At 45.7% G+C, this 21,191-nt stretch overlaps 1 protein-coding gene and 1 pseudogene across 3 annotated transcripts; both read left to right on the forward strand.

Annotated features, from left to right (window-relative positions):
- The first annotated feature begins 2,711 nt into the window (after window positions 1–2,711).
- Window positions 2,712–17,131, forward strand: LOC118077477 (zinc finger protein RFP). 3 transcript variants are annotated; one of them, XM_060270692.2, is made up of 9 exons: window positions 2,712–3,164; window positions 4,951–5,256; window positions 7,017–7,112; window positions 9,281–9,499; window positions 9,632–9,654; window positions 10,664–10,779; window positions 11,187–11,213; window positions 11,890–11,949; window positions 14,934–17,131. In XM_060270692.2, the coding sequence occupies exons 1-9, from the start codon at window positions 2,745–2,747 to the stop codon at window positions 15,488–15,490; spliced, it is 1,824 nt and encodes a 607-aa protein (XP_060126675.2). In that variant the 5' UTR covers window positions 2,712–2,744; the 3' UTR covers window positions 15,491–17,131. The 3 variants fall into 3 exon arrangements, with proteins under 3 accessions (XP_060126675.2, XP_060126674.2, XP_060126676.2); XM_060270691.2 differs by having other exon boundaries at window positions 2,713–3,164; window positions 9,281–9,511; XM_060270693.2 differs by lacking the exon at window positions 4,951–5,256 and having other exon boundaries at window positions 2,713–3,164; window positions 9,281–9,511.
- A 3,255-nt stretch (window positions 17,132–20,386) lies between these two features.
- Window positions 20,387–21,080, forward strand: LOC148687048 (butyrophilin subfamily 1 member A1-like; annotated as a pseudogene).
- The last annotated feature ends 111 nt before the right edge of the window (window positions 21,081–21,191 follow it).

Here is a 21,191-nt window from a genome sequence, read left to right on the forward strand (position 1 = left end):
ATTTTAACAATTGGTCTGTAAGTGACTGTGGAGGCCAGTTCTGGATCCACACATCCGTCCACAGTGGGGACATTGTTTTCCAGACGGGAATTGATCACGGTGTGGATTTGCCAAGGGTGCCTTCCTCTTAGCACGTTTCTCCCTTGCGTCCTGAGATCGCGTTTCTTCAAAGCCCATGACATCTTTGGTAAAGGCTGTTCTCCAACTGGAGCGCTCGCAGGCCAGTGTTTCCCAGTTGTCAGTGTTTGTACTACATTTTTTAAGATTTGCCTTGAGAGAGTCTTTAAACCTCTTTTGTTGACCACCAGCATTACACTTTCCATTTTTAAGTTCGGAATAGAGTAGTTGCTTTGGAAGACGATCATCAGGCATCCGCACAACATGACCAGTCCAACAAAGTTGATGTTGAAGAATCATTGCTTCAACACTGGTGATCTTTGCTTCTTCCAGTACACCTGTTTTCCAAAGTGATGTGTAAAAATTTTCGGAGACACCATTGATGGAATCTTTTGAGGAGTTGGAGATGGCGTTTATAAGTGGTCCAGGTTTCACAAGCATATAGTAAGGTTGGTAGTACAATAGCACTGTTTATAACTCAACATGCATCTGGTCGGGCACTGTAAGAACAAGATGCTGAACTGGAGCCATTGGCCTGATCCAGCAGGCTCTTCTTATGTTCTTATGTGCAAGGGGGTCCTATACTGAGCTTAAGTAGTGAGTCAGAGGTGGGTCTCAGGCAGAGGCACCAAGTTGTGCCCAACATTGGGAGAGCCTGTTGTACATGCATGACATCACACATGTGTCACACACACCCAACCCGGCCAAGCCGACTTGGTCTGCGACCCCCCACCCACCCACCTGCTGCCCACTGCTTTAACTTTGTAGGTTGCCTCCACCATGAGCCCCTCTGCAAGGCCCACCAAGGCACTTGGGCGCAGTCCTTTGAGATTGCGTTCCTTTGAGAGGTAGGGGCGACTAAAGCTGTTTCACCGTCTAAATGTAGATCGGAAGAGGCCTCTATAATCTGCTTCATTCAGTACATCTACAGATGAATATGAGTAATGCATGTGGAATATTTCCAGTATTTAATAGCTCTACATGAGTGTTTGATGGTATGATGCTCTTGATTTTTATGGCGAGTTGGGCTATGTTTGGCTTCTGTTTAACAACAACAACAACAACAACAATTTATTATTTATACCCCACCCATCTGACTGGGTTTCCCCAGCCACTCTGGGCGGCTCCCAACAGAATAATAACAATAACAATAACAATAATAATAAGTGATCAAACATTAAAAAACTTCCCTAAACAGGGCTGCCTTCAGATGCCTTCTAAAAGTCAGGTAGATATTTATCTCCTTGACACAAGGAGGGTGGGCGCCACCACCAAAAAGGCCCTCTGCCAGGTTCCCTGTAACTTCACTTCTCGCAGTGAGGGAACCACCAGAAGGCTCTCAGAGCTGGACCTCAGTGTCCGGGTTGAACAATAGGGGTGGAGAAGCTCCTTGAAAGTTTTGAAATATCCTACTTACTGAGCCTCAAGTGCTTCCATCCAACAATACTCATCTTTCAAAATGTTCTTATGCATATGGAGCATTTGCACACATACCCCTTTTTATACCACTTTAGGGATGTTCTGTTTAAGCAGGTGTTCCAGCACATTCCAACAGTTGTTATGTAGCTGATTCCTCACCCAAGGCCTCTTTGTGTGTTACTTGTGTATACGGATGGGTGACTCTGCCCCAGGGCCGTCTTAAGCATATCTGGCACCCTGGCACTATGGTGCGAAGATCCCTCCGGTGCCCCCCTCCCCCCGTTTCCCAGCGCGGCTGTCTGGCGGGCATAGTGCGGCACCCCCCTGGCAGCCCGGTGCCCTGGCGCCTTGCGCCACCCAGCCTTGCCTTAGAGCTGGCCCTGCTCTGCCCATTCCAGTTTCTTTCAATTTCTCATCTTTCTAGTCTTAAGCTTCCACATCAGTTTGCTATTATTGTTTAAGTCACCATCAATTTTCTCCCAATAGGAACAAATTTCTTCCAACACGAACAAAATTGTACACAATTTTGCCTGGTGTGCAAATTTGTCAACAAAGCAGTTTCGCTCAATTCTGTATATTATTCATTTTTATGCACGGTTCACCCTAGTCGAGGCATGTCAAACCTGCGGCCCTCCAGATGTTTTGGACTACAATTCCCATCTTCCCCAACCACTGGTCCTGCTAGCTAGGGATCATGGGAGTTGTAGGCCAAAACATCTGGAGGGCCGCAGGTTTGACATGCCTGCGCCTAGTCCATGGCACTGCAAAATTCAGAGACGTGCAGATTTCAAAGGATGGCTGTGTTTCGCTTCCTGTGTGGTTTTAGAAAGGGCTGGTTAAGCACAGTGACCTTTAAAATGGGAAATGACTGGCATCTCTCCCCTGCCCCTACTTCTGTGTAAAGGGCAGTCACAGACACACAGGATCCTGAAGTGCTCTGGGAATCTCTATGCAGAGAGAGGTCTCTCTGCTCCAGGGTGTTTGCTTGTCACAGCAACAGCAGAGGCAGAATCACCCGGGTAGCATCAATGCTTGTGCAGCAAGTTAGTTTGTGTGATTTCCAGGAACTGCCTGAGGAAAGGGGGAGGGCATTAAACCCTCCCACAGTTGCAGACCAATCCTGGAAATCTGACACCAAGACCCTGGCATCCCAAATGCAATATAAGTCCCTCATTTTGTGTTGAGGAAAGAAAGAAAGAAAGCTAGCCATGGCTGCTCCAGGCTCTTTCCAGGAGTCCTCTGATCAGACTTGTTCCATCTGCAAGCAATGCTTCGACAATCCAGTGACGATTGACTGCGGGCACAATTTCTGCCAAGCCTGCCTCCCCTTGCTGCCTCATTGGGGGGAGCCCAACAGAAACCCTGCCTGCCTGCTGTGTAGTGAAACCGTCCATCAAAAGAACTTCAAGCCCAACCAGCAACTGGCCAACCTTGTGGAGCTTATCAGGAAACTTCAGGAGGGGGCGAAAAGAGATGCAGAAAGGAGGGAAGTGAGCAAGAGTCACCAAGATCCCCTGAGGCTCTCCTGTAAGGAGGGTCAAGCCCCCATCCGCACAGTCTCCAAATGCAACAAGGAGGACAAAATCCATGATGTGATTCCTGCAGAAGTGGCCGCTCAAGGGTCCAAGGTAGGAGAATCTCCACAAAGGAAGAGGACAGAACCCTCAGGGTCATGGGTTCAATCCCCACGTTGGGCAAAAGATCACCACATTGCAGGGGGTTGGATTAGATGACCGTCGAGGTCCTTTCCAACTCTATGAATCTATGGGATTCCATGTACACTTCCATAGGGCCATTTGAGCCAAGTGAGACTTTTTTTGTAACTTTGGGGGGGGGGTCTGGGGGTTAAATTCGAACACCTTTTGTAGGGAGGGAATGTGGCAGTCGAGAGTGGTGGAGGTTTTCCTCTTTTGTCTAATTCAAAACACCTTGCCATCACTTCCAGGAATGGTTCAGCCACTGCCACCAGCCATTATTTGTGGGAATAGCAGAATCATCTTGGGTGCAAGACAAAGTGATGGCTAAGTAACCCTCGAGCTGATTTTGAGGGCATGCAGGGGGCTGGAAGGGACAGGAGAGGGAAAGGAAGTCTCGCTGCATGCACAGAAATCTGTTGCCCAAGCAGAAATGCTTTCAGCCCATTGTCAGGAACATCCTGAGGGAAAATTGTTGAAGTCCCCATGTGTCCGAAGTGTAGGAACTGATAAAAAGAAGTTATGCAGGCATATAACTCCAGGCATGTAGGATGTTGACGTGTGTTTTAATCTGGGTTTTGTCTTCTCCTTGATTTTAATTTCTAAATGTCATAAATAGTTGCTTTTTGCCAATAATTATATTGCTTTGTTATTTTTGTAAGTGACTTTGAGGTTTTATTACAATCAAGCAGGATATAAATCTTTTGCAATAAATATGGATAAATAACTTGATAAACCAATCTATCAGCCACCATCCAGCACACCCTCAAAATAAAAACAGACAAAAATCACAACATAGCTAAATGCATCAGCAAACTGGGGTCCATATTTGATCTGTTAAAACTGAAGCTTTGTTTCTGACCCCCATTTACTATAATGGGAAAAATTTTTATGGCTATAATCTCTTTTCCTTTTCACATAAGTGAGCGAAATATCTGAAGGGCTATGTCACATGGAAGAGGGAGCAAGTTTGTTTTCTCCTGCTCTGGAGGGTAGGATGCAAACCAATGGCTTTAGGTTACAAGAAAGGAGATTCCGACTGAACATTTGGAAAAACTTTCTGACAGCAAGAGCTGTTCAGCAGTGGAGCAGATTCCTACGAGAGAGTGATGGGACTCTCCTTCCTTGGAGGTTTTTAAGCAGTGCTTGGATGGCCCTCCATGTCAGGGATGCTTTAGGTGAGAATCCTGCATTGCAGGGAGTTGGGACTCGATGATCCTCGAGGTCCCTTCCAATTCTATGATTGTATGAAATTTGCTGGCAAAGTAGCCCCTCCAGTGGGAGAACAATTCATTGCCCGAGCAGAAATCCTTGTGCTGATGAAACGATTGCCTTGGTGCTATGTTGGATTCCATGCAATGTATTAGAGGACATGCAAGCCGACCCCGTAGAAGTGATCTTTCTGGGAGAGTTGTTTTGTAAATTTTGGTGAACTGTGTATGTTTTTGCTTGACTGCTATTTACGTTTATCTGAATACTGTTTGCGTTTGTGTATTTTTAAACTCTTAAGTCTATTGGAAACCTCTGTGCAACAAGTGACTAATAATAATAATAATTTTTCAAAATAAAGAAAATCATTCAGTAGCACCTTAAAGACCAACTAAGTTTTTATTTTGGTATGAGCTTTCGTGTGCATGCACACTTCTTCAGATACCAATTTTTCAAATAATTATTATCCTACAGCAATTTACTCCTTCTCTAAAACATACCCATTTTGCAGGTGACCCAAAATGCACCTCCTAACATCAGTGCCACAAAGACCCCAGTTCTGGGCTCACCAACCACAAATGAGGGTCAGGAAACCATTTGCTCCATCTGTAGGGAGTATCTGACAGACCCGGTGACCCTGGACTGTGGCCACAACTTCTGCCGGGAGTGCATCACTGACTACTGTAAGATTTGGGAAAATCAGGATGGGGGAGCGCTGGAGTGTCCTCTTTGCAAATTCCAGATCCAGAAGTGGAATTTTCGACCAAATCTGCAGCTGGCAGAAAACCTCAAACTCCTTTCACTAAAATTATATAAGGTAAAGTAAGGTTGGGATTTTCATGCTGGGAGCCTCTGTTCCTATTATAGTCAATGCCGAATTAAGAAGGGAGGGGAGGAAATTACATATAGAAGACTCCCAATTCAATCCAGGGTTGGATCTATATTGATCTTCTAAACATTATTGAATATAATATTCTATAATGCTTAATGGCAGTTTTCCATTGCTGGTGGCTAACTGCTCTGCAGAGCCCTCTGTTAACGCATTTTAAACATTATAAATGACAAGTGAAGATCTGCCCCGGGTAATCTCTGAATATAAAATTCTGCCTGAGAGTTTGGAGAGTTGTTGACTGTATTGCGCAGATTAATGCTCAGGCTCAACAATGCATCTGCTTCAGATTTGCTGCAGATGGGCCATAATAATAATAATAATAATAATAATAATAATAATAATGCCCATTTGACTGGTGGCTCCCAACAAAATATTAAAAGCACAATTAAACATCAACAATTAGAAACTTCCCTAAACAGGGCTGCCTTCAGATGTCTTCTAAAAGTCAAATAGTTGTTTATTTGTTTGACATCTGGTGGGAGAGTGTTCCACAGGGCAGACTAAGATCCCAGCTTCACTTCCTCCCAATTGTACTGAGAAAGTTGAAATAATTCTATCTAATATCCTAAAAACCTGAGGGCAGCTTTTTTCTAGAGGAACAAATAGTTTGATACAGAATCAGACTGGCTCATATAGTATGTATCTAACATACTTTAAAAAGGTGGTGGGATAGGGGGATATGGTCTTTATTTTTCAAGCAAAGAAAGAGTCGGGAGATGCCTCTGCATATTGCTGTATCTTCATACTTAGATGAGACATAAGCCCTTTCGGTCTGCTGTGTAAGTACAAAGACATGGGGAAGATGAAGTGTCAACATAGCAATGGCCTCTGCCCTCTTAGCTACCCGTGATTATGTCAATGTTTAAGACAAGTCCACTTGGGCACACACCCTTCCATGTGATTAAGGAATCCTACAGGGTGGCCCCAAAACATTGTTTCTGACAATGGAATGACTTGATAGGGTGAACGTTTTCTAAGGAGATCCGTGTTTGGCATCACATGGACAGCCCTCCTGCCGGAACCAAATTATCGTTATGAGTTTGTCTGTGCCAGACCTCTCTAATCCTAGGATCCAGCAAGTGTTAGAATTCAATCAAGGCTTGGGGAGTTGTGCTGTGTGCCAAGCCCCTCTAATCCCAGCATAGCTGTCAACTTTCGGATTTGAAAATAAGGGATCAGGAGCATCACCTGTCCACTTTCGGATTTGTAAATAAGGGATCAGCAGCCTCACCTGTCCTGGGGACAGTCTACTCTACGGTATATCTAACAATCCAGGATAGCAGCGGGAAACGGCGCTAGAATAAGGGAATTTCCCGCAAAAAAAGGGAAAGTTGACAGCTGTGACTTGGAATAAGTGAGTTTCCCACAAAAAAAGGGAGGGTTGGCAGCTATGAATCCCAGGATTCAGAAGGTGTTAAAATCTAACCAAGGTTTCTAATTTTTGGAATAGCCATGCGAGTCTCCGGAGGGAGGTGTAAGGAGAACGAAGGAAGGGGAGATGGCAAGTGCCCCTCCCTCAACTCACATATAGTTGTATATATGTGTGTAAACAAACCATATATCATAAAGGCACCACAATCACTGCTGTGCCTCATTCCCAAAAGGAAACATGAACCCTGAGAAAGCGCCCGGAACCCCGGGAATCTCTTGCCGCTCGGAGACTATGTTATTTTCAATCTGTGCAGGAAAGAATCCAGACCCAGCTGAAGTCTTGGGAGAAAGAAAAGCAAAACTTTGTCAATCAGAAACGGTCCGAAGAAGAGGAAAAGCAGAAATGTCTGGTAGGTTTTTTCCATTTAAGGGCTTTGCACGCCGAGGTTGTGCGTTGACGACAGACTCGCAGCCGGGGCGGGGATTGTGGATCAAACCTGAACCCCAGAAAGTCTGTCACTTTAAAACTGCCTCACACTTGGCCAGACTAACTCGAGGCTATTCCACAAAGCCCTCTAAATCATGTACTTGCTACTACATAAAAGGTAAAGGTAAAGGACCCCTGACAGTTAAGTCTAGTCGTGAACGACTCTGGGGTTGTGGCGCACATCTCACTTTAAAGGCTGAGAGAGCTGGCGTTTGTCCGCTTCTGCAGACAGTTTTTCCGGGTCATGTGGCCAGCTTGACTAAGCCGCTTCTGGCGAAACCAGAGCAGTGCACGGAAACGCCGTTTACCTTCCCGCCGGAGTGGTACCTATTTATCTACTTGCACTTTGACGTGCTTTCAAACTGCTAGGTTCAGAGCATTAAACCCACAGGCTGGTATGGCAGGAAAGGCTAGAACCTACCATACTTTCTACTTTCCCAAAGTTCCTGAACAAATCGCTTCTTTCCTTAGCCATTCCTTGCCCTGTGTGCAGCTTGAAAGTAGCTGCAAGTGTGTGCAGTCATGGGTCAGTCGGGTGTGTGTAAATGGGGGACTGACTGCCTGTACTGGATGTGTGTTGTGTTGCCTGTGCATGCTTCACGTCTGATGTGTGGAGTGAGTATGTGTGGAGGACAGAGGGTGGGGTCTCCATGTTTGTTCCAGGTCAATTAATAATAATAATAATAATAAATAAATTATTATTTATACCAGGCACGTCCAACAGGTAGATTGTAATCTATCAGTAGATCACGGGATGTCTGTGGTAGATCACTGGCACCCCTAAAAAAAGCTCACCCAAAATTTTCCTCCTCCCTAAAAAAAGCTGAACAACTATGACCTGAAGCCCTAAACAAAAATGGGCCTCCCTCCCTCCTAAAAGAAGCTCAACAAGTTTGACCTAAACCCCAAAAAACAGGGCTTCCTTCCTTAAAAAAACTCAACAGCTTTGACCTGAACCCCCCAAAAAGGGGGTAGATCACTCCCAGTGTTTAACTCTGTGAGTAGATCACAGTCCCTTGGGAGATGGTCACCCCTGATTTATACCTTTCGCATCTGGCTGGGTTTCCCCAGCCACTCTGGGCGGCTTCCAACAAAATATTAAAATACAATGGTCTGTTAAACATTAAAAGCTTCCCTAAACAGGGCTGCCTTCAGATGTCTTCTAAAAGTCTGGTAGTTGTTTTTCTCATTGACATCACAGGGTGGGTGCCACTACCGAGAAGGCCCTCTGCCTGCTCCCCTGTAACTTGGCTTCTCGCAAAGAGGGAACCGCCAGAGGCCCTCAGCGCTGGACCTCAGTGTCCGAGCAGAATGAAGGGGGTAGAGACGTTCCTTCAGGTATACTGGACCGAGGCCGTTTAGGGCTTTAAAGGTCAGCACCAACACTTTGAATTGCGCTCGGAAACGTACTGGGAGCCAATGTAGATCTTTCAAGAAAGGTGTTATGTGGTCTCGGCGTCCACTCCCAGTCACCAGTCTCGCTGCCGCATTCTGGATTAGTTGTAGTTCCCGGGTCACCTTCAAAGGTAGCCCCACGTAGAGCGCATTGCAGTAGTCCAAGCGAGAGATAACTAGAGCATGCACCACTCTGGCGAGACAGGCCACGGGCAGGTAGGGTCTCAGCCTGCATACCAGATGGAGCTGATAAACAGCTGCCCTGGAAACAGAATTGACCTGCGCCTCCATGGACAGCTGTGAGTCCAAAATGACTCCCGGGCTGCGCACCTGGTCCTTCAGGGCACAGTTACCCCATTCAGGACCAGGGAGTCCTCCACACCTTCCTGCCTCCTGTCCCCCACAAACAGTACTTCTGTCTTGTCAGGATTCAACCTCAATCTGTTAGCCGCCATCCAACCTCCAACTGCCTCCAGACACTCACACAGGACCTTTACTGCCTTCACTGGTTCTGATTTGAAAGAGAGATAGAGCTGGGTATCGTCCGCATACTGATGAACACCCAGCCCAAACCCCCTGATGAGCTCTCCCAGCGGCTTCATACAGATATTAAAAAGCATGGGGGAGAGGACAGAACCCTGAGACACCCCACAAGTGAGAGCCCGTGTGACACATGTGTGAACGTTCTTTCCTCAGAAACAGTTAGACACAGAAAAGCAGAAAATCAAAGACGCCTTTAAGAAAATGCAAAAGTCTCTGGAGGAAAAAGAGAGTTCCTCGCTGGCCCGCCTGAGAAACCTAGAAAAGGAGATTAAGAAGAAGGTGGCGGAAAATGGCAACAGACTCTCGGAGGACATTTCTTACCTCACTAACTTGATCGCTGACCTGGAGAAGAAGTGTGAGCAGCCCCCACAGGTACTCCTTAAGGTGAGATGGAGTCAGTGTCACCTGAGAGTGACATTTGGTTTTCCGCAGAGAAAACAGGGCAAATCAGTCCTCCTGGTAACACAAATATGAGACAGATTTCTCTGTATCTTTCTTTTTCAGGACATCGAAAGTACCTTGCTCAGGTAGGCAGCTCCTTCTCCTGCCATTATTGACTCTTTTTAAAAAAAGAAAAAAACCCTGCTTATTCCCCAGAAAGTCTTGATGCAGCTAACAGTAGCAAAAGCAGAATAAACAAACATTATAATGTCCATAGGCTGCAGGGCAAGGTGAGCAACAACTGGCTTATCTTCTTATTTTCTGTTACAGAGTTTTTAGTCTAGCTTCTACAATCTACACCCTTTGGATCTGACATTATTTGCCACAGATAATTTGCCCACAGCTACATTTGTCTTGACAGGGGTAACAATAACAATAATATATTATTTATACCCCGCCCATCTGGCTGGGTTTCCCCAGCCACCCAGGGCAGCTCCCAAAAGAATATTTAAAACATCAAACATTAAAAACTTTCCCAAACAGGGCTGCCTTCAGATGTCTTCTAAAAGTCAGAAAGTTGTTTATTTCCTTGACATCTGATGGGAGGGTGTTCCACAGGGCGGGCGCCACTACCGAGAAGGCCCTGTGCCTGGTTCCTTGTAACTTCACTTCTTGCAGGGAGGGAACTGCCAGAAGGCCCTCGGAGCTGGACCTCAGTGTTCAGGCAGAACGATGAGGGTGGAGACGCTCCTTCAGGTATACTGGGCCGAGGCCATTTAGGGCTTTAAAGGTCAGCACCAACACTTTGAATTGTGCTCGGAAACGTACTGGGAGCCAATGTAGGTCTTTCAAGACCGGTGTAATGTGGTCTCGGCGGCCGCTCCCAGTCACCAGTCCAGCTGCCGCATTCTGGATTAGTTGTAGTTTCCAAGTCACCTTCAAAGGGATGAAGCACATTATTGTGTGAGCTCAAGAAGCCCCTCTATATAGAACCCGGCTATGGTCCCCTCCAGTCCTGCCTCTCTACTTCCCCCAAAAGCCCTGGCTACTTAAAACCCTTTTCAGACGACAGGCGTCGCGCAATGAATCTATAAAGCATTCAAGGAATTACCATTCTTTAACCTTTCTTTTCGCAAAACCACGTTTCCCTCCCAGGTACGAGGAGAAACGAGCAGAACATTCAGTGGACCTTTCCACCTGGTTGGAGGAGAGACTCAAGATCTGTTGTGAGAAAAGTTCTGCTGTAGTAAACGCTATGGTGAAATGTGCAGGTATTTGTGGGAAGCTCAGGGGCCGGGGGGGGGGAGGTTCAGCTCTCAAAGATTTACCTGTCGAGGAAAACAATCTAGGGCCCGGGGTGGAATATGCAACAGAAACATCCTCCCGGCTGTAAAAAAAAAAAAGGCAAAATTCCGTGCCAGCGAAAGGCATGGAAACAAAAAAACTTCAGAGTGCCTTTATGCAAATTGACGGTGCAAACCTGGGAGATTCTGTAGAGCCCTAGCAACTGCATCTTGAAAGACTGCTGTAGAGCTGAAAAAAATGCAGTAAATATGTAATTTTTCCACAAAAAAAAAAATTGAAATCTACATATAAGATTACATATTGATAAGCTCTTTGAGTGAATTTGTCATTTTAAAACCTCTCGTTTCCCTCCTTCTCCCACCTCCTCAAACAGATTCTCTGGAAGAAGCATTGAAGAAAGGTAATTTTTGTGGGACAGAAAACCAAGGGATATTTTGATGGGATAAGTTGCCAGCGGGTCCGTCTGCTGAACACAGGAAATTACCCACTTTAAAACTGTAGCACATGTGTGGCGTTCGTACAGAGCCCCCCCCCCCGGGTCGTTTCACGGACTATTGACCTGTACACCACTAATTTATTCTTCCGCTGCCACCAATTTTGTGGGGGAAACCTGAGGGCTACCTGAGTCTTAGTCAGGTAGAGTTAACAATTAAGATTAAAGTTTATTTCAAACACAAACAAGTTTTAAAATATATTCAAAACGCTGTCCCTCTAGTCCCTTCTCAGTCTTGTCCCTGTCTCTAACTCACTCTGACTCCTCTATCTCCCCCCCCCCCAAAAAAAACCCCAACTGAACTAACTGTCAAAACCTCTGGGCTGAGCCTCAAAATCAGGTAGGCTCCGCCTCCGGGCTTTCTTATTGGTCAACCTATTAACCCTTTCTCTCCCCCAATACAAACGTATCCTCAAAGAATGGGCAAACGCCACATCATGTAATGTAATTCTAATTTATATGATGATCTTAATCAAGGTCCAGTTGACATATTGCTATTTTGTAACACTGCTGCTGCTCTTGCTTGCTCATGAATCACCTAAAAAGTAATAATCCCATGAAATACCTCATTTTTATATTTCAGAAGGTTTGAATAAATTTCTCTCTCACACTACAGCGCCTCTGGAGCAAAAACTGGAGAAAGGTAATATTATGGAACTAAATGAGAACTAAATCTTGCTGGGAGGTGGGCGTGAAAAAGAGTCAAACTGATTTTATTATGGAACTAAATAAGAACTAAATCTTGCTGGGAGGTGGTGCTTGAAAAAGAGTCAAAGAGCCATAGGCGTAGCCGGGGGGGCAGAAGGGGGCAGCTGCCCCCCCTAGAAGCAAAAAATTAAATGGTTAAGGCGCGCTGGTGAAGGGAAGAGAAGCGGCTCAAGTCCCGTCCCGAGTCCGCGCCTCGCTCTCCCCACTGCGCGCTGGGCTGGGGGCAGAGAGAGAGCGGCAGCGGCATTGCTTGGAGGGCGACGCTGCGCTCCCCCTCCCCCACCCAGCTGCCGACTGGCGCGGAGCAGATTTATTATTATTTTTGGCACCTCATTCCACCCCTGCAATGCCTTTTTTTTTAACTGACACCTGAAAGAAGGAACGTGCAGCTCGTTACGGGACAGGGGCCCGCGAGCCGACCGACACTGATAAATTTAAACTGCACTGTTCAGTGCTACACCACATAATCGTGTACTTGGCTGCAGCGAAATGGCAGCAGCAGCAGCAAAGCTGCCTCCGTCGAAGGAAACCTGGACCTGGGCTAACTTCAGCCCACACTTCTTCAAGTCACAGCGAGCACAGCACAGAAAGTGCTGCCCCACAATGCTCTGCGGCACTTCATTTGCATGTAAATGAGGTGCCACAGAGCATCGTGGGGCAGCACTTTCTGTGCTGTGCTCGCTGTGACTTGAAGAAGTGTGGGCTGAAGTTAGCCCAGGTCCAGGTCCAGGTTTCTCTCGACGGAGGCAGCTTCCCCCTTAGTTTTGATCCTGGGTACGCCCATGCAAAGAGCAGAATTGATTGTATTCTGTGAACCGCCCTGAGACCGCTGGGTATAAGGCGGTATATAACTTCAATAAATAATAACTGTTTCTTAACTGTGCCTGACCTTCCGTCCAAAAGTTAATTCATACAGCAGAGCCCTATATTTAAATGCTGAGCTTAATCAGGAAAGTACTGTAACAGGGCTTTTTTAAAAGAAGCAACCGCTAAAACATGTATGACGATTGTTTTCTTCTTTTTCTATTGCTTCTTAAACGAGAACTGAACAAAGGTAAGATCTGGAAGAATTAGATGGAAACACAAACCCTCCAACATTTCTCCAATGAAAATAAGGATGCCCAATTCTGGGCAGCTTCCAACATATATAAAAACATAATAATTTATATATATATATATTTAAAAAATCAACTTCCCTATAAAGGGCTGCCTTCAGATGTCTTCTAAAGGTTGTATACAGTCATACCTCGGTTTAAGTAAGCCTCGGCTTGAGTATTTTCAGTTTAAGTACTCCACGGACCTGTCTGGAACGGATTAATCCACTTTCCATTACTTTTACTGGGAATGTTCGCTTCAGGTTAACGGAACCAATTACACTCATACCTCGGGTTAAGTACGCTTCAGGTTGACTACTCTGCGGACCCATCTGGAACAGATTAATCCACTTTCCATTACTTTCAATGGGAAAGTTTGCTTCAGGTTAAGTACAGACTTCCAGAACCAATTGTGTTTGTAAACCGAGGTACCACTGTAGTTACTTATCTCATTGACTCAGGGATCACATAGCTCCATACCTTCCAAAATGTCTCCGATGAAAATAGAGATGGCTTAAGGAAAAGTGGGACAATCTGGGATCAAATCAGAAACCAGGACATTTCAGGGCCCCAACCTGAGACCTATGGGTTGGCCGCAGTGATGTCATTGGATGGGCCCGGTGATGTCATGGCTGCAGGCCCCAGTGATGTGGTTAAGCATGACACATAAAACATTAACCATAGTCACTGAGAGCATGTCATTCAGATAAAAACTACAAAGTCTAACAAATGAGTAATTATTATTATTTATTATTTTTATTTATTGAATTTATATACCGCCCTATACCCGGAGGTCCCAGGGCAGTTCAAAAAAGAGATCACAATATATAAAAACTATAACCCAATAATAGGTAAAGGTAAAGGGACCCCTGACCGTTAAGCCCAGTCGCGGACGACTCTGGGGTTGCGGCGCTCATCTCGCTTTACTGGCCGAGGGAGCCGGCGTACAGCTTCCAGGTCATGTGGCCAGCATGACTAAGCCGCTTCTGGCGAACCAGAGCAGCACACGGAAATGCCGTTTACCTTCCCGCCGGAGTGGTACCCATTTATCTACCTGCACTTTGACGTGCTTTCGAACTACTAGGTGGGCAGGAGCAGGAACCGAGCAACGGGAGCTCACCCTGTTGTGGGTATTTTCAAACCGCCGACCTGATTGGCAAGCCCAAGAGGCTCCACATTTTAAAAGGGTATAGGATGGTGATCAGATCAACCAAAGGCCTGGTAAAAAAGGAACGTTTTTGCCTGGTACCTAAAGCTGTATAATGAAGGCACCAGGAGAGCCTCCCTGGGTAGAGCATTCCACAGGCGGGGAGCCACTGCAGAGAAGGCCTTGTTCTCGTGTTGCCACCCTCCGGACCTCTCAAGGAGGCACACGAAGGAGGGCCTCAGAAGATGATACCTGGGTCCGGGTATGTTCATATGGAAAGAGGCGGTCCTTGAGGTATTGTGGCCCTGAGCCATTTTAAGGCTTTATAGGTCAAAACCAGCACTTTGAATTGGGCCCGGAAACTAATTGGTAGCCAGTGCAGTCGGACTAGGATCGGTGTAATATGCAAACAGTCTTGCTCCGGTGAGCAACCTGGCCACTGAAATCTGCACTAGCTGAAGTTTCCAAACAGTCTTCAGTGGCATCTCTAATATGTATAAATATGTAAATATGTCTGTGATTGGAAATGGGTAGAAACCATCCATAGCTAAAGGTGGTGTTCCCAGGTGTAGTTAATGCGAAGGGATCATTCCTTCTCACCTGCTTAGGGAGTGTACGCTTGCTCGCCGGGAGATTTAAGCCCACGGTTTATTTTTTCTTTCTCTGTGTGCCCTTCAGTGAGCGTGACTCTGGATCCACAAACGGCACACCCTCTGCTCACGCTGTCTGCCGATCTGAAGAGCGTGAAGATTGGGGAAGTGCCTGACGACCAGGCCGAGGACATGGATGAATTGCACTGCATACCCTACGTGCTGGGCCGCGAGAAGTTCACCTCAGGGAGGCATGGGTGGGAGGTGGAGCTGGATTTAAATGCAGAAGACGAGGAATACATGGACCGGGAGTGCTTGTGGATCATAGGGGCTGCACGAGAGTCCTTCCAGAAAAATAGAGGTTTCGACCTGAGCCCTAAAGTTGGGGTCTGGGCTGTGGGGGTGTGCCCCTTTTCCAAAAAGCTCACTGCTTTCACTTCCCGCGAGCCAACCCATTTGCGCTTGGCACATCAGGTGAGGAAGATCCGAGTATCCCTGGATTACAAAGCACGCCAGGTGGAGTTTTTTGATGCCAATACAAATGCCTCAATCTTCACTTTTTCTGCAGCATCATTCACTGGGGAGGCCATTCGTCCCTTTTTTTGTCTGGGGGGAGAAGGACTTGAATTGAAGTGTGGGAACTGAGCAGAATATTCACCAGCCCTGGTCTTACCCCTAAAACAGATAGCTAGTGGAAGTTTTCCTTCTGGTGCAAATAGCAGCTGTAGGGGTGTATTAGGGCTGTGCTAATGGAAGCTTTCCTTCTGGTGCAAATAGCAGCTGTGGGGGGTGTATTAGGGCTGTGCTAATGGAAGCTTTCCTTCTGGTGCAAATAGCAGCTGTGGGGGTGTATTAGGGCTGTGCTAATGGAAGCTTTCCTTCTGGTGCAAATAGCAGTTGTGGGGGTGTATTAGTGCTGTGCTAATGGAAGCTTTTCTTCTAGTGCAAATAGCAGCTGTGGAAGTGTGCATTAGGGTTGTGCTGAGACCCCACTGATCTGCCTCATGGCCCCAGTTTGCGGTCCCTGGGTCTGCACACCATCCATGTGCAGACAGGGATGTCTCACCTCCTGATAGCCCTGGATTGCTCTGGACTTTGCAACCCAATCCAGGGCTATCTGAACCTGACTCGGTTGATGCCCGGATTCCCCCCTCCCCCTAATCAGCCCGATTCAGTTTGGGACTCAGCCAAATGCACTCTGCAGCCCTAGTCGGTACAGGAGGAGAAATTCGCTTTTATTTGCATGCTAATGCAAAAACACCAAATTTACACTCCCCATAACAGTGTGAACCAAAGCCTAGCTATCCTTCAAAATCCACGCTTCTCAGAATTTTGCTATGCAGAATTTAGTAGTCTTCTAGCCAGATAATGTGTACATTAGGGGGAATTGTGCATAAAAACGCATATATTAGTGACTATAGCATACAAACATGCATTATATCTAGTGAAACTACTTGCAAAAATGGGTATATTGGCCAAAATTGCAGAAGGATAAATGCACACTAAAATCTCTATGCTGAGCTTATCCACCTGGATTTTTAAAATTCCAATCATATTCCTTAATCTAATCAAGAAACAAGCTTTTTTTGATGAAAATATGAACAATTCTTGCATATTCTATGCACTATTCTACATATGCATATGCACTGCACTCTAGAATGCCTAAAGTAACCAGTGTAGAGTAATCCAGCATGCTTGAGTAATTAGTGTGTGAAGAGGTTAAAACCATAGAGTAAGCTGTCCTGCCAGGCTTCGTGTATTTTACTTCCCCCTCACCTTGGGAGGAAATGGGTAACCAAGTCTTTTTGAATTTCTGTATGTAATGATCTCTGAGCTGGTCACTCCAGCCAGCAGCATAGCTTTAACCCGTCTCAAAGGAGTTCTGAAACTAGCATTTTTCTATACCACCTTTTGCATTCATGTAGCTGAACGATGATTTTGACTGACTGCGCATCTTTTCTGTCTGCTGTATGGAAAAGCACATGATTGTTTTGTAAGGAAACCATTTTATGTGGTCTATCTCTGTGCTGAGGAATCAATATAGCTTGGAAAGAGCCTTTAAAAATGGTTTTACAGCCTATATTTCCATGCTTTTCTTTGCTGCATGTTTTGCAATGTTAAATCTCTGCTGGGGTTTTCTCACCAAAGGGTGCCTGCCCCAAACTTGGGCCTAGACTTCCAGGATGCCAACAAACAGCACATAAGCAGATATATTTAACAATACACATCACTGTATATTTAACAGTATGTATCAATATACTTATAAAGTTACTCTGCAGAAATGTACCACAGTATGTTGATTTACTCTTTTTTACCTATTATACATATACCATACTTTTGGGGAAAAGTGTATCATTATACATGAGCAAAGTGCCATTACCTTCCCACTGAAAAAAACTCAAATTTATCTCTGCACATCTAGGGTATCTGAAGAAGTGTGCATGCACACGAAAGCTCATACCAAAATAAAAACTTAGTTGGTCTTTAAGGTGCTACTGAAGGAATTTTTTTATTTTACTTCGACCCAGACCAACACGGCTACCTACCTGTAACCACATCTAGGGACAGGTGAAGAGATGCCATGTCAAGTATGATTTTCTGACAAGATTTCCATACCTCTCATTTAGAAAGTAAGCCGTAACACAAGGGCATATGTTTTTGAATTCATCTGTTCATCTTTCCACATCCATTGGCCAAAAAAAAAAAATCAAACACACACATACACATTTTAAAAATAGGAGGAACGCTTGCTTACAGTTGCATGTGGTTTTTCTCCTCACAAAAAATAAATTTAATTTTTCATGACCCCAAACACTTCCTTCTCTAGATTGAAAGAGCAAGGGATTCAAACCGAGGTTACAAGGGAACCAATAGCTTCTGTAAGCAGATAACACAGTGCTCATTCCCTATATAGTTCCTGGGAGGAAAGGAGTTTTTGAGGGAGAAATAAACACCCACGTGCTCTATAGACCTGGTCAACATTATGTCTGAACAGGAAATTCCAACACAAATAGTGTATGCATACACTGGGCCTGCTTCAATGTACCCACACTGCTAATCCTCACGCCCCACCCTGCCCTGCTCATATTGAGCACAAGCCAATGTCTTCACCTTCCAAAGCAACTACTCTATTCCGAACTTAAAAATGGAAAGCACAATGCTGGTGGTTAACAAAAGAGGTTTAAAGACTCCCTCAAGGCAAATCTTTAAAAATGTAGTATAAACACTGACAACTGGGAAACACTGTCCTGTGAGCGCTCCAAGTGGAGAACAGCCTCTACCAAAGGTGTCATGGGTTTTGAAGACACTCGAACTCAGGATAAAAGGGAGAAACGAGCTAAGAGGAAGGCACGCTTGGCAAATCCACACCGTGACCAACTCCCACCCGGAAACCTATGTCCCCACTGTGGAAGGACGTGTGGATCCAGAATTGGCCTCCACAGTCACTTACGGACTCACTGTTAAGACTATGTTCATGGAAGACAATCTTACTCGCCTACGAGTGATCGCCAAAGAAAAAGAAACAATCAGCATTCTTCATACATTCAAACCGTGTATAAACCTTATTAAATAAATAAGTAAACAAGTTGCATAATTCTGCCACAGCAGACAGCGAGATGAGTAACGTAGCTCAAAAAGTTTCCATGTTATGAATTCACGCGCCTTCTTCCATTCCCTACTTGAAAGTCCCATTGAACTCAATAGGGTTTGTTTCTGAGTAGACCTGTACAAGGGCTCTTCCACATTTGATTTTCTGCTGCACTTTCTAAGCACAGATCCGAGATTTATTGGTCCATGTCTGAGCGGTTTTTTGGGGGGGGCTGTTTGCTGTTTGTTCCGATTTAGCGGTTAACAGGGTTTTCCCGAAGGAAGCGGGGTGGGGTGGGGTGGCCTTTTGGACACAGGCCAACCAATCTTCGACTTGTGCCCAAGAAGTGCAGCAGTTTTTGCCCTATTATTTTGTTCAGTTTCTGTTAATTGGTTCTCATGGGAAACTTACAGATTCTGGCTTCATACAATTAACTCAAGGCAGTGTCAATTTACTCTTGGCAGAAAGCCAAGGTCTGCCTGACCTGGAAACTACTCTCTCTGATTGGTTAACGACCAGCACTGAACTCTGTTATCTAGGAATGCTAGCACAGTTGGTTTTTTGTTAGGTGTTAGGAGTAGAAGTGCTGTGTATATGGTTGGAGAGAGAGAGAGAGAGAGAGAGAGAGAGAGAGAGAGAGAGAGAGAGAGAGAAAGGATTTATTTTGCTTTGCTTTGTATGCAGAAACTCTGCTGCTTTTATTTTCTTTTAATAAATCCTGTAAATAGTTATTCTGCGTCTAGCCAACTAGTCATTTCCACCTCAACTAGCTTCTGCGCTGTGCAGGAAAACTCTGCTACGTTTGGGCTAAAGCCACTAGAGCTATGCCTGACACTTCAAAATTCTAAGATATTTCCCAGGGGCAGAGGGGTTGACTTTAGTTTCCAAAAATGGAGGGAGGAGCTGGGGTGGATTTCCCCAAACTTTCTACTATCTCCACATACACCTGCCACATACACCCGGACAACATCATTACTGGCCCCAACAACATCCAACATACCATCTCAGGACTATTTAACTGCTCATCTTCTAACATTGTGTATGCCAGGGGTGGCCAACTTACAATAGACTGCGATCTACTCACAGTATTAAAAAACTGACAGTGATCTACCCATTGTTGTAAAAAGACTGGCAGTGATCTACCCAGAGTTGTGGAGCTTTTTTTAGGAAGCCGAAGTTGTGGAGCTTTTTTTAGTAGGCAAAGTTGGTGGGTTTTTGTGCTTTTCTGTAAGGAGATTGCTGAGGGGCCAGAGGTCAACCAGGATCTACCAGGAACACCCCGTGATCTACCAGTAGATCACAATCTACCTGTTGGACATGCCTGGTGTATGCCATCAAATGGCAACAGTGTCCTTCAGCTCTCTATACAGTATTGGACAAACAGGCCAAACCCTACGCCAAAGGATAAATGGACATAAATCTGACATCAGGAAGCACAAGACAGAGAAACCAGTAGGAGAACACTTCAATCTCCCAGGACATTCTATACAAGATCTCAAAGCAGCTGTTTTATTACAGAAAATTTTCAGAAACAGACTGGAAAGAGAAGTTGCCGAATTGGGACTCATTACCAAGCTTAAAACCATGGAGCCACCTGGGATGAACAAAGACATAGGATTCTTATCTCATTATGCATGATCAAGCTTTCTTTAGCGCCTCAGCCCTTGCTTTTTCCTCACAGGACCAACTGCAGTCATCAGCAGTCGTTAACAGCCATCAACATATTTACCACTCCTATCAGCCCATCACCCATTCCCACCCACCCCCACCACCCTACATAAGGGTATGACTCTGTTTCAAGTGTATCTGAAGAAGTTTGCATGCACACGAAAGCTCATACCAAAATAAAAAGTTAGTTGGTCACTAAGGTGCTACTGAAGGAATTTTTTTATTTTGCTTTGACTCAGACCAACACAGCTATCTACCTGTAACTATAACAAACACCCTTAGGGATGCCACCACAGGGAAGCCCAAGTAAAGCTTCCCACACATGCAAGTTTCTCCTTCGTCCTTGGGGCACCGGGGTGGGGTGGGGTGAGGTTAACTAGCCCTCCTGAAGCCTGGGTTTGAGGGAGTTGTGGTCCAGCAGCTGAGAGGCTGGTCCTTTTCCTTGACCCATGCAACTCTCTCTCTCTGTCTGCCCTGCACAGTGAATGTGACCTTATACCCTGACACTGCGCACCCCAACCTCATTCTGTCCGAGGATCTGAAGTGCGTCCGATGGGGAAACAGACGCCCAACAACCCAGATTCAACAAGGAGATGTGTGTGCCAGGCCGCGAGAGATTCACTTCAGGGCGGCATTGGCGGGAAGTGGAGGCCGGAGGGGAATGGGCCGAGTGAGCCGTTGGCGTGGCGCGAGTGTCTTTCAAGAGGAAGGGGGACATCACCCTTAACCCTAGTGAGGGGTTCTGGGCTCTGCAGAAGACCATGGTTGAAACTTTTGGATGGTTCTCCAATTGGCAGCTCTCAGCTTCGACTTCCTCTAAGCTGACTGCCGTGGACACCAGAAGCGAGCTCAGGAAGATCAGAGTATTCCTACACTACGAAGAGGGCCTCGTGGAGTTTGTCGATGGCAGCACCAACAACTCGATCTTCACTTTCCCCCTCAGCTTCCTTCTCTGGGGAGAGGATCTGCCTCTTTTAACATCTGAAGTGGGGAGGCAAGCTGAAATGTTGAATCTCGAGGATCCATTTCCTCAACTCTTGAAAATGAGGTCGCCTTCTAGCGCTTTATTCTCTAGACCTAGGCAAGAAG

The sequence above is a fragment of the Zootoca vivipara genome, chromosome 2 (assembly GCF_965207765.1).
Source record: "Zootoca vivipara chromosome 2, rZooViv2.hap1.1, whole genome shotgun sequence".
NCBI classification, from domain to species: domain Eukaryota; kingdom Metazoa; phylum Chordata; class Lepidosauria; order Squamata; family Lacertidae; genus Zootoca; species Zootoca vivipara.

Coding starts and splice junctions, on each gene's coding strand:
- LOC118077477 (XM_060270691.2), top strand. CDS start 2,745: ATGGCTGCTCCAGGCTCTTTCCAGGAGTCCTCTGATCAGACTTGTTCC. Junction 11,214..11,889: donor GGAAGAAGCATTGAAGAAAG/GTAATTTTTGTG, acceptor TTTATATTTCAG/AAGGTTTGAATAAATTTCTC. Junction 11,950..14,933: donor GGAGCAAAAACTGGAGAAAG/GTAATATTATGG, acceptor TGTGCCCTTCAG/TGAGCGTGACTCTGGATCCA.